Here is a 14,325-nt window from a genome sequence, read left to right on the forward strand (position 1 = left end):
TCTCTGTTTACACGTTCAATAGATACACTAAAGTGCTAATCAGTCTGAACTACAATCAAAGAGTGAGTGTGTCAGATATTATTCCTGGAAACCTACACACACCCACACATTTCTACAATTTATATTGAAAGTTAACTTTTTTCCTTTTCCAGTGTGGCATGGTGGGTTTTCAAAGATTAATAAAAGCACCCTCAGAGAGACTGTGAATCATTCCTTTCAAGAGCTTTCAGGGCCTTTATGGGCTCAGAGCCAAGCAGAAAGAGCTCTTAGAAATGCATTTTTCAAAAATGAAGTTCTGGAAGAGATGGACCGTGAGAGTTTCATTATGCTGGTAAATAAATACTCGGCATGGGTTCTAGTTAAGTTCAATTGACTCCTGTGGAAAAATTAATGTACATAAAAGTAAATAGTAAATAGATATTAGATAAATTGTCATTTTTTTGAATAGGCTATTTTAAAACTATACTATTACATTATCTAAGCTGTAAAGTTTTTATCATCATTTTACGGTCGTTTCAGGGTTTTGTTCATTGTATTGCCATGGAAACTAAGTTGTAAAATGGTATGTAATGTTCCGCCAAAAAGGTTAGTAAGTGTTTTTTTTTTTTTTCTTCTGTTTTTACCACATCATATAGTTCACAGGTCACAGCTGGAGTTCAATGTGCTACTGTGGGATCCATAGTGATGGAGAACATTGAACTTTGCACAGCACTCTGAGATCAATGTTAATTGCATGGTGACATGAGCAGCCAGTCCAATTTCCCTCCAGCAGCGCCTGTGGTGCACCAATTATAACCCAACAGAGGGAGGAGAGAAAAAAAGAGGTGCAGGTGTGTGTACAGAAGTTCGTTTTCAGGAAGTGTGTGTATGTTTGAATTCCTGTCCTCATTTGTTTACTCATTGCAGAACAGGATGCGAACAGACAGTGTGTATCTCATCTCTCATCTTCTCAGCACCTGTCATGAGGAGGAGCTGGGACTTGTGCCAGTCGCCTGCTCCTCCCTTTACAGGAACATATTAACCAGCCAACTATCTAACACACATGCAAAATCCTTTTTTGTAAACTATTGATACAGTTATTGCTCACTTCATCTGTTTCATAACTCTGTTTACCTCAGAACTTTGATAAATAAGGTTCTGAATGATCACCATATTCATACACTGTAAGGGGGCCTCAAAGAATACCATCATATTACCATACATGGTCAATAACTAATATAACACCAGCACTTGCAAGCTTTTGTTTGAATGAACTAAAACGTGTTTCAGACTGTAATTGGATAGGAATGCTGCAGTATCATTTTACTGAACTATACTTTCATGGTACAGAACTGGTTCATTGCTTTTGTCTACAAGATCATGTCACCATGACGACTTGTAAACAGTGCATGCTACTTCTTCAGTGACAGAAGAGGAACTTGTTTGGGTTTTGCCAGGTAAAAAGTTTTAAATTAGTCTTACATACGTTTCACGTATAGTTTTACGTTTAATACAGAGACCTGTGAGGTTTATAAAAATAGAGGAATGAGCATAGATGCATCTGAAAATGTTTGTTTTATTGTTACGATAAGGTTATTGAATAATCTGAACAAAAAGTTCACCAAAACAACTCAGATTCTTTCCTTGACCCGTTCTGCAAGTTATATTCGTTTCGCCACCAGGTGGCGACAAGATTATCTTTTGTGCGTTATGAATGATTGACTCATCGAATTGCTTGATGTTCATTCAACCACAGTATTTGTTTTTATAATTAAACGTTTAATTTTAATTAAACGTTTGTTATTATCTTTTTTTTTTTTGCGTTTAATATGTTTTGTCTATCTACAAACCTAGTCTTCAGGAACTGTGTTCAAAGTGTGTAAGTGAGAAGTAAATGGAAAAGTGGCCATCAAAGAAAGTCCTGTTTGGTGGATTTATTTTGAAACCGTTTTCACTCTAGTAAATTTTAATAAGAAATGTTAAATAACAAACCAAACTGCATGTGCTATTTTGAAGTAGAAAGAGTAAAATAGTAGTTTTTATTTATAACTTCATCGTATTGCTCAGAACTTTGACTGTTCTCTCAGTTATGAACAAACATTCTTCCAGTAACTTTAATACAATGTTCATTCAGAGTTGCCTGGTCTTTATCAATGTTCTCAAAACGTTAGCACAAAAATGAAATTTTACATTGTTTGTAGAAAGTTTTATTTCTTAAACGTTTTAGATGGACGCTCCTTTAACGTTTTTTGAATGTTACTACATGTTTCAGAATGTTCAGAGAACATTCAAAAGTTACATTCCCATATACAGTTGAGGTCAAAGGTTTACATCCCCCTTTTAGAATCTGCAAAATGTTAGGCCTAATCATTTTACCAAAGAGGGATCATACAAAATGCATGTTATTTTTTTTTTATTTAGTACTGACATAAAATATGTTCAAATATAGTCTAAAAGAGAAAATAATAGCTGAGTTTATAAAAAATACCCCATTCAAAAGTTTACATACATTTGATTCTTAATACTGTGTTGTTACCTAAATGATCCACAGCTGTGTGTTTTTTGTTTAGTGATCCCTGGTGAAAAAAACAGCTAAAACCAGCTGTTCATAGGAAAAAAAGGAAAAAAACATGCATTATTTTGTCTCCTGGGAAACATGTAACTATGTAACTTCTGAAGGGCAGTACTAAATGAAAAAAAAAATGATATTTTGGCAAAATAAGAAAAACGTACACATCTCCATTCTATTCAAAAGTTTTCACAACCAGGCTCTTAATGCATCAGGTTTTTTTTTTTTTTTTTTTTCCGCTTCAGTGACTATTTGAAATAATACAGTCATTGTTGTAAAGGGATCAATGCACAAACTGCTGGAAAACCAAAGAGTTCTGAAGAACAGCAGGCAGATTAACTGTTCAGCACAAACAAGAGACTCATGAAGAGCTATCACATAACCAAAATAAAAATAAAAAATAAAGCTGTGGATCATTCAGGTAACAACACAGTATTGAGTATAAGAGGATGCAAACTTTTGAACAGGGTCAATTTTATAAATTCAACTTTTATTTTCTCTTGTGGACTATATGTAAACATCTTTTATGTGAAATATTTACTCACTTATTTAGGTCAGTAATAAATAAATACACTCTTAAAAAGGATGTGTTAAAAACAACACAGCCTGTGTTGTTTCTTAACACACCTTTGTGTCTAGTTAAGGACAACACATTTTGTGTTAGTTTTAACTCAACCAGTGTGTTATTCCAGCTAACACAGAAAATGTGTTGTTTTTTTTCTACACACTATTGTGTTATAAATACACAATTTGTGTCAAGTATGTGTTATTTTTTAACAAATGTTGTATGCAATAAAGACACTGCAAACTAATGTATAGTTTAAACACAATTTATTAAACCTGCTATTAACAATTACATAAAAACTCAAAAAGGTAAAAAAAAAAAAAAAAGAGGTAAACAATCACAATACAGTCATTTTAACATTTTAACAGTTCCTTGAGTGAAAAGTTGTTAATGATTTATAAAGTTTGTACTTTAAATAATAAAAAAATGTGGTATTTGACAACCTCTTAAGTATTAATCGTTTTATTAACATATTTTCATCAGCATACAAGTGATGGTGAGGGTCTGTGAGATGAAGTCTCTCGTTTGTCTCATGTCAGTAACTGCCACAAGTGCTTCAGGAGTGTCTTCCATTCAAAACTGCAAGAGTAAAATAAAGATACTGTTGTTATAGGCTACACATAGCGAATATTGTAAAATAGCGATAGCTAAAAAGGCAAGAAAATCTTCAACATCAGAGATTATGTTAGCGTTAGGGCAATTTGCACAATACATGGCACCACGAATGTTCATTTTCAAAGAGAAAGACGCGACGAACGAATGCATTTCCTCATGTGAAGCACTACAACGTGACAATGATTAATTAAAAGCGATTCTGTTCACAATTAATCTAACAAAAGAAACTATACAGCTTGTTAAAATAAGCTCCCACCGTCGAGATGTGCAGCAGTCGCGGGCGCAACTCGCATGAGATAGGGCCGATTGCAGAACAGCAGAACCATACGTCACAGCAGTCACACGGTAGCAGGCTCAGACGGTAGTGGGCGGAGTCTCCATCTGAGATCGAAAGTGGGTGAAAATAATGATCAACTTATATTTTTCTATATATTTTTAAACAGTATAAACTGAGTACAAAGCTCAAACAAAAAACAAAACAAAACTTGAGCAATAGAATGTTTTTATTTAGTTAAACTATATTTTTTACCTAATCATTTCAGTATTAACCAATTTTTCATTGTACATAATACCATGTACTATACACTATACCCATCATAAACTGGATTTTCCAAAAAAAAAATTACAAAATCAAACAAAACATATAGCACAGAAGGCACACATTTAACAACAATAATAACCACACATTACTCGCCTAACTAAATTAGTTTAAACCTAAAATAAATCTAAACTCTTTAAACATGCAATTAATCCAGAGGCATGATTTGTTCACACACTCATTAAGGAAATGTCCATATCATCCTTAAATTCAAAGTGAAACATGAAGGGCTCTTTGGCCAGCAGACTCTCATCATTTGTTTCTGCCATTATAAAAGTTCATTATGTTGCTGCACATGAAATATAACGCGAATAACATTAAATAAATATTTTTTTATAAGGTTACACACTGATTATTTATAACTTAAACCCCATTTTTTCTACCCATCCGTTGGTCGCGCATATACGCCATGTTTGTAGTTTTTTACACTTTTTATGCGTATTTGTAGTTCTAATCAAATCCTCGTTCAACACGCAATGTGTTGTGGGCAATATAATAGCCGTTAGAGTGCGCATTAATCCGTACTTCGAATTCTAAAGTTAAATTGTAGTAGACCGTCCGGAAATACTTTTTAGGACATACCAATTCTATTTTCGAATGCTATTTATGACGGATATTTTGTGGGACCTGATTGGGCTGCAGCAGGAGACTCCGCCCACTACCGTCTGAGCCTGCTGCCGTGGCGCTGCTGCCGTGTGACTGCTGTGACGTATGGTTCTGCTGTTCTGCAATCAGTCATTATTGGCTCGCATGGCCATTCGTGAGGCAGTTTTCCGGCTAACACGTATATGTGCCAAATGCCCCTCGACCGTCTCCAAACGATCACAAAAGACATTTTAAAATCGTATAATGGCAAATACAAACATTTCTTACCTTCACACATCGAAGTTATGTCCTGACGATGAAAACTTGAAGCACAAAGAAATTAGCTTGTCTCAGTAGAACAACGGCTCATGAAGTGACGCAAGCAGCAATGTGATTGGCTGATATTTAACACATATTGTGTTGGACACACTGTGTTCGATATTTTTATTTTTATTTTTCGTTTTTAACACACATTTAACACAAAATGTGCTAAAATAGACATAACACAAACAATGTGTTAAAAATTAACACATCCTTTTTGAGAGTGTAATAACATGCATTTTGTATGATCCCTCTTATTTTGGTCAAATCAGATTCTGAAAGGGGGATGTAAACTTTTGACTTCAAATGTATGTTTCTGAAATGATCATCTGGAATGTTCCCCTAACGTAACCACAATAGAAAAAAATATACATTTTAAAACACTTAAAAAATGGACACCATCTGGGCATTTGAAAAGTTTGTTAGTTTGCAGGCTGTGCAGTTTGTTACTGTTGTATGCAACAAAAAAGAAAAAGCAATTTGTTGTGCAGGTCATGGTTGCACCCTGCTGTGGAAGTGAAAGATGCCAGGACGACCATCTCGGAGCAGTATTTGTGTGAAGATGTGCCCTCAGCAGAGAGCTCGTCATGAAGCCTACAGCGAGCTCTCAAAAGAAGCACAGAGCTGGATGGCAGCGGCGAGACTGCGCGTGCACGCGCATCAGAATAATCAAAAACCCCGCCAGGTCTGCAAACTCACCGCTGCTGCTGAGCGTCAAAATCAACTCACAGCGCAATTAAAAGCTGCTGAGGCGAGGAATCGTGTTAGACAACTGAGACAACACTATGAACACCTGAAGGCAGGCAATTTTCTTAAAATAAACAGTTATTGTATTATGTGCAAACACCTAAAGGTGCACTCAGTAATTCCGATTTTTCATTATCCGGGTCAATAGTTTGTTTTCACGACGCATCATTAATCGGCCATATTGGCCGCACTGAATGTAAAAAATGCCACTGAACCGAATGAAAAGAAGAGTGCAAAAAACTGTAGGTTGAACAAAAAGCGTTTGTGCTTGGCCAAACTGAACCAGGATTTCCAGGGCAAGAATCTTGACAACATTTGTGTTTGTTCTTATCATTTCCGTATAGGTAGGTGAAACATTAGGCTAATATCTTAATTAATACTGCTTGTACTTACCTTTACCACCTATTCATTTTAGTTTGTCAAAATATTGTGCCCTTTCCTGCTTACTAGTCCTTCTCTATATGATTTAGCAGCTTTCTCGTGTTTATTCCGTGGTTTAGACAGCATAAATTGGCATGTATTAACGTATTAAGTAGTACATTAACTGTGCAATCCCAACCCAGTCTCACGGCAGTTCGTGATTTAGTCACGTAATTTAATTTAATCTATTTATTCGTGGCAGGGACACGTTCCAATATATTCCTTGGGTCATGGCAAGAACATCTATACCAGTTATGCCAAAACTGGCTAAACCTCCTGTTGGCCAAGTTGATTAAATTGTCAAAACCTACTTTTTCAAACTCCTCTTAGAGTGTTGGTCCAATTTTCACCAAATTTGACTCAGATCATCTTCAGACCATGCTGGCAATGGATTATGGATTTCATGTCGATAATCAAAATGGTTTTTATTTAATGCATCAAATTTGCTGAAAAGTTGCCAAACTGCATCTGAGGCTGTATCTCTGCAAAGCTTTGATATTTTGACACCAAACTTTGTGTGTGCAACTGTAACCTAACACAAAAGATACCACATCAATTTGGTAACGGCGCCACCTATTGGTCAAAAACGATAAGCCATTAAATCATATTGCTGGCTGTTTTTATGATTTTTTTTAAGTAATTTTCACTAAAATCGTAAAAAATGGCTTCAGTTACTGCAGTTGGTCTGACGCTTGCTTCTGTAGTGCTATCTGATCTGTTCAACTTCAATTTCATACTGACTTTAAACACATTTTTCAAAGTTAATTCCTTTAGGATAAAACTTTAAAGGGATAGTTCATCCAAAAATGAAAATTCTGTCATTAATTACTCACCCTCATGTCACACCAATCCTGTAAGACCTTTGTTCATCCTCTAAACACAAATTAAGATATTTTTGATGAAATCCGAGAGCTCTCTGGCGCGAGGGTGACGCGGAGTGAAAAATCTTTAAATAGAGTTCACGAAAAGCTTCATAAAATCACAGTTGAACCACTGATGTCACATGGTCTATTTTGTTCATGTTCTTGGGACTTTTCTGGACCTTGAACATGGTAGCTGTGTCTATGCAGAGTCAGAACGCTCTCAGAATTCATCAAAAATATCTTAATTTGTGTTCCAAAGACAAATGAAGGTCTTACAGGTTTGGAATGACATGAGGGTAAGTAATTAATGACAGAATTTTCATTTTTTTTTTGGCTGAACTATCCTTGTAACCAAGTGCACCTTTAATCAAAGCACACATGACCCCCTATAGTTACCCAAGTGTGAACAAGTTAATGATATAAATCTCACCCAATTCTTTGCAAGGAAATTCAATACAGCATTTGCCTCTTTGACGCTTGCCTAAAAGTCTAATCTCTCTCTTTTGCAAATGTTCAGGAGCAGGAAATTAACTTAATGATTTCATGCCAGTCTAACGCACAGAGGGCTGTGCGCCTGGAGCAGCTACTCCCTGTGAGAGAGAGGAAGATAATCCACACAGAGTGCATGGACCAGTTACAGGTGGATATATTTTGCCTAAAATGTATAAAAATCTCTTAGATAGCCAGTACGTTTCTTTTCTTAGTAATATAAATGTACTGTAACTGAGGGGAATGTCCTAAAACGTTCTTCAAGGAGCAGAGGGAGCTTGATCTTTCGTAATAACGTTAAGCAGCTCCCTCTTGACAATTTCTCATCGACCGTCACAGTACTGATGGTATCTCCTAAATAAGCATGACTGGAGAGAGAGAGAGAGAGAGAGAGAGAGAGAGAGAGAGAGAGAGAGAGAGAGGGTCTCCTTCAGATCTCCACATATTCTAACAGGTGGAGGAGCGCGGTCCTATTATCTCCCCTCAGCAGGTGGCTGCTTTTGTTTTGTTTCTACCTTTATTTTTCCCTAAAGGGTTCTTCAGTATAAAAGCATTTATACGAATCATGACAACTGGGGCTCTAATCTGACTGTCCTTTCCAAGTCATGTTATCTTTAGATGGAAAATGTCAATGCAGTGCCAAACTATGTAACATCGCCATACTTGGTTCAACTGCTGCCTATAGTGACGGGGCTGACATTACTGATTCATGACATTCAGAGTGTTTAGGGATTCAGATTAAGCTGTTATTGTGTGAGGGGCTCAAAAAAGTGCACGCTCAAATGCGTGATTTATTGATTTGTAGAATAAGTCAATAATGTCCAGTAAAATAAGTCAATAATGTCACTTACACTCTTAAAAATAAATGTGCTTCACGATGCCATAGAAAAACCTTTTTTGTTTAAATGGTTCCATAAAGAACCTTTAACATCTGAAGAACCTTTCTTTTTCACAAACGTTTCTTTGTGGTCAACAAGGTTCTTTAGATTATAAAAAGGTAAGCAAGGAATGGTTCTTTAAAGAAACTTTGACTACATGTTTTTTTGTGGAACTAAAAATGGTTCTTCTATGGCATCGCTTAAAGAACCCTTTGAAGCACCTTTATTTTTGAGAGTGTAGATTTTAAGTATTTTTAATGTTAATTGCCTCTGGAAGCAAATACCTTTTTTCCACTTAAATGAAAATTGATTAATGCTCATTCTGTTCCAAACCTGTATGACTTACTTTTGCTGAACACAAAATAAGACATTTGTTGCCCATGCTATGAAAGCAGTGCTATTATTATTATTATTATTATTATTATTAATGTAGAGTAACAGTTTTTATTCATATTTTGTTTTATAATATTATATAAATATTATTTTTTTTAGTAATTTTGTTAAATACTTTAGTAATTTTTTATTTTGTTTTATTTTTCTTAATATTACTATTTATATTACTATTTTAGGTTTTTTTTCTGGCAGTTTTAGTTTTTATTTATTTGCAGTTAGTCATTTTAGTGCTTCAACTTTCAACATATTTATAAATGTTGCCAAGGCAAAATTTATGATATTTGTGTAGTTGACATTTTCAGTTGAAATTTATTTATTTATTTATTTATTTATTTTCATTTTATTGTATTGTGGATAGTTCACCCAAAAATAAAAATATATATTTTTTGTTTTGTTTTTGCTAATTGTTTTTTGTAGTTTACTTTTTTTATCTGTTTCTTTTCTTTTCTTTTCTTTTATGTTGTTTTGTTTTATTTTTTATTTTTATTTTTCGCAAGAGCAAAATGTTAAATTTTTTTTGCAGTTAAAATTAAATACATTTACATCTGTTTATTTTATTTTATTTTATTTTAGTGCACCCAAAAATGAAAATTCATAAAATTTTAGTTCTTTAATTTCAACACATTTATACATGTTGCAAAGGCAAAATAATGAATTTTGTGTAGCTTACATCTTTTATTTTATTTTATTTTAATTAAAATTTAATTTATGCTCATATATAGCAATTTTAGTTCTTCTAAATATTTAAAAATGCTGTCAAGGCAAAATTGATGAGTTTTGTGTAGTTAACATTTGTAATTTTACATATTTAATTTATTTATTTTGCCAAGCAAAATGTATGATTTTTGTGTAGTTTACAGTTTAGTCTGTACATATTTTTTTTTTTGATAATTCACCCACAAATGACATTCATTCATGCTCAGAAATTTGAGTTCTTTAACATATTTATAAATGTTGCCAAAGTAAAAAGTTATGAATTAGTTTTTATTTATTTTTTGCCAAAGCAAAATGTATGATTTTTGTGTAGTTTACTTTTTAATCTGTACATTTATTTATTTTTTTATTTTGGACAGTTCACCCAAAAATTAAAATTCATTCATGCTCATAGCAATTTTAGTTCTTCAACTTCAACATAAGTGCTGCCAAGGCAAAATTAGGATTTTTGTGTAGTTTACATTTTTCATCTTTTATTTATTTATTTTTGCCAGTTTACATTTATTTATATTTTATTTAATTTTATTTTATTCCAGCTTCATTGCATAAAATAAAAATATTTGTAATAGTGTTTTAATAATGCTAAATCATTGTTTTGGACCCTATTGACATTCTTCAAAATATCATCTATTCTGTTCAAAAGAAAGAAAGCTATACAGGTTTGAAATGACATGAAGGTAAGTAAATAATGACAGATTTTTTTTATTTCTGGGTGAACTATCTCTTTAATCCGGCTGCTTATGAAACGTACATGTTGTACATTTCATCACTTTTAAGTCGCTTTGGATAAAAGCGTCTACTACCTGAATAGACGTACATATAAATAAATTAAGAAGGGCATTTTTAAGAATGTGAACTTTTCAAATAAAAATTTCAGCACCATCTGTTGCATACATTTTCTTCTGTGCTCTATTTTAGAGACGAAGAGTTGAAGAGATCCTAGAGGATGAGAAGGGCCTGACAATCAATCATAGATGACAGAAGACAAAAAAGAATATATTTTCTGAATGTTGGAGACTGAAAAAGTATATTGTGGCCTTGCATGTCAAATCTTTATGTTTGTATTGGACTTTCTTAGTTTCAAGATTTTAAGATACATATTAACTTACTACCACAGACCAGTACAGCAGTTATGTTTAGAGATTCTGGCTGATTATGATTTAAAGCCAATTATTATTATATTTGTTATATGTGACCCTGAACCACAAAACCGAGATACAACTATTTAAAAATCTGACATCTGAGGGTGCAAACAAATCTAAATATTGAGAAAATCAGCTTTAAAGTTGTCCAAATGAAGTGCATGTTACTAATCAAAAATTAAGTTGAAATATATTTATGGTAGGAAAATTTACAAAACATCTTCATGAAACATGATCTTTACTTAATATCCTAATGATTTTTGGCATAAAAGAAAAATAATTTTGACCCATACAATGTATTTTCGGCTATTGCTACACTTAAGACTTAAGACTTGTAGTCCAGGGTCACATATATTTTTGTTAAAAAATTGTATTCGTTTTTTGTTTATTAATATTTCTGTTTAGCTTTTTTATTTTAGTTTTACTAATTTTTAAGTTCAAGTTTTTCAGTATACATCTAATGTAAAATATATTGAATGTATATTGACCGATAATACATTATACCGCTATACAGTATCATGTATCCTTAATTCTGTTTATTTTTTAGAAATATTCATTCATATTTAAGCAATATCAGATTAGAGGACTGTTGTATGTAATCCAATACACCCCAGGTTCAATAACCAGAGGTCTAAACCTCTGATCTTATTATATCATATTTCATAGTTTCTCCTATGTCTCCAAACTAGTTTTCCTTTCATGTGGAAACCAAAGGGGGATGCCAAAGTGGAGAGTGGATGTTCAGTAATCCCATCTCAGCAGATTATGACCGAGAGCAAAAACCCATCTAGACAAAATGAAAGTCTTCATCTGAGGCTCAGAGGTTTCCAGGGTGCAAAAAAGAGCCCAGACTGACATTACCAGCAAACAGAAGTGAGAGTAAAGAACAGGGCAGCTTGCCATGTCAGTAGCAGTGAAACACAGATTGCTGGCAGCAAGGCTTTTTTGTGTGTGAAGTGTCTGTGAAGCATCAGGGGGTGAATCTGGCAGCGGGAGGTCGGCCTGTGAGCAGATGATCAGTCTGTAAGTTGTGAGTGTCCGAGTCATAAAACTGCCCTATAATCACCTTGCAGACTGCTGACATTATGATAGAAAGTGAGCTCATAGTTAACCTTCTTAGTGTAAAGGGGCCTTTATCGTTATAGTTGTGTTGTGGACTCTGCTATTCTTTTAAATTTACATCTGCTTTTAAAACTATAGGCCTGTTTCTCCATATAGTGGACTTCAGTGGTGATCAATGGGTTGAAGGTCCAAATTGCAGTTTCAATGCAGCTTCAAAAGGTAAAGGCTACATGATCCTAGCTGAGGAATAATTTAATGAAGCTGCATTAAAACTACAAATGGACCTTCAACCCATTGATCCCCATTGAAGTCCATTATGTGGAGAAAAATCCTGTAATATTTTCCTCAAAACCCTTAATTCTTGAGACATAGGACAAAAGGTCCAAATTGCAGTTTCAATGCAGCTTCAAAGCTGATCCCAGCTGAGGAATAAGGGTGTTATCTAGCGAAACAATCTGTCATTTTCTAAAAAAAATAATTAAAATGTATATACTTTTTAACCACAAATGCTCATCTTGCACTAGCTTGACTTCACGCATTATGTAATCACATTGGAAAGGTCACAAATGGTTTGCTCTTTATCTGTGTACTTTGGTTCAGAAAGGTAAGGTAGGGCGAAACACTCCATCTCATTTTCTCCTCAAACTTCAAAATCGTCCGACATCGTTTTTTTTTTTCCTAGTTTTGTAAAGGGTGTCTGACTTTCTTTGCACGTTTGCTTTGTAAACACTGGGTCGGTACTTCCGCCTACGTCATGCGTGACCTTTTCAAAGTGACTATGTAATGTGTGAGGTTGAGCTAATGCAGTGGTTCTCAAACTTTTTTGGTCGCACCCCCCTTTCAACCTTTAAAAAATCTAAAAAAAAAAAAAAAAGCTACAGGAGAAAAACACAAGCAACACTTGAAACATTAAAAAATAGCACAGGGAGAATAACTGTTATTATTATAATTCTCTCTGTTATTTATTTATTTATTTGTTTATTTATTTATTTATTGTGGGTTTCATGCTGTCCTAAGGCATAGCAGGGCTTGAAATTAACTTTTTTTTACTTGGTAGCACTGGTGCTCCCAACTTCAAAAAGTTAGTATCACCAAAAAAATATAGGAGCACCCAATTTATTTTTAGTAATGTGCCGATCTTGATTCTTCATGGCTGATTCTGATTGCAGATGTTTTTCAAGCAAATGGGCTAATTCTGAAAGCCTTTTTAAATATATTTATTTTACGCCTTAAGCAAGGGACAGGAATGAATGAAAATATGAGTACACGAACAAGATGTTTATTTTCTCTATTGTAAGTGCCGTTTAAATTACAGGCAGCCACTGCATTTTTAAAGAATCTGCTATATAAATAACAAAAAATAAACGACACAGTTCTTTCTTAGTCGTGTAGGCAATAAATGCAGCCATAATCAAAGTAGGCTACTCTTTCAATATTCAAAGTGCAAATAGACCGAATTTTCCCATCATGATACAGAACTATAGAAAACTACACAACTGATTGTAGCCCAATACTAATAACAGCCTAGATATTTCATGTAGCCTAATTTGCCCGCATTGGGGAGTCGATCTCTAAACGTGGGGTATTAAAATTGCTTTTGAATGCGTGTACGCGTTTTACTTTTGGTTTCGTTTTAACGATCGCACGAATCAGCGGCGCTGTGCATGCGTTCTACAATACAAGACATTAATTTTACAAAACTATTTGAAAGTGGGAGGACACAAACAGGATTTTTAAAAAGCCCCAAGTGGAAATTACGCCCCTGCGTGAGTGGAACTCTGCCCCTGAGTTATCATTTGTGAATGTATGCTGCATTGTACAGTATACCGAGACTGAGGCGCCAGAATACCGCAGTTCAGCGGAGTGCAGTGTCAGTGACATCTCTGCTGGACGCCACAAAGCAACAGTTGCAAATCATTTTAACTTTGAAGCCGAGAGCAATTATACCTCGTCAAACTTTCTGCATTGAGCTTTTGAATGACCAGCACCTGCCTGGGTCTGTGCGAATTCATCTATGGTTTTATCTTCTCTTTCACACACCGATCCATCTCCCATTCTAAGTGACGTCCTTTGGCTGTTTACGTTTTTATACTTATTTTTCTGCTGATGGCCCGCGCCCCCCCTGCAATACTCGTGCGCCCCCCACTTTGAGAACCACTGAGCTAATGCAAGATGAGCATTTGTGGTTAAAAAGTATATAAATTGTCATATTTTCAGAAAATGACTGATCATTTCACTAGATAAGTCTCTTATTCCTCGGCTGGGGTCATGTAGAGCCCTTTAAAGCTACATTGAAACTATAAATGGACCTTCAACCCATTGATCCCCATTGAAGTCCATTATGTGGAGAAAAATCCTGGAATATTTTCCTCAAAACCCTTAACT

General features: G+C 34.5%; 1 protein-coding gene across 1 annotated transcript; it reads left to right on the forward strand.

Moving 5' to 3' along the window:
• The first annotated feature begins 5,755 nt into the window (after nt 1-5,755).
• LOC141291457 (protein LKAAEAR1-like) lies at nt 5,756-10,714 on the forward strand. Its single transcript, XM_073823619.1, has 3 exons — nt 5,756-6,031; nt 7,780-7,902; nt 10,655-10,714. Exons 1-3 carry the CDS (start codon nt 5,756-5,758, stop codon nt 10,712-10,714), a joined length of 459 nt encoding a protein of 152 aa, XP_073679720.1.
• The last annotated feature ends 3,611 nt before the right edge of the window (nt 10,715-14,325 follow it).

The sequence above is a fragment of the Garra rufa genome, chromosome 18 (genome assembly GCF_049309525.1).
Source record: "Garra rufa chromosome 18, GarRuf1.0, whole genome shotgun sequence".
In the NCBI taxonomy this organism is placed as follows: domain Eukaryota; kingdom Metazoa; phylum Chordata; class Actinopteri; order Cypriniformes; family Cyprinidae; genus Garra; species Garra rufa.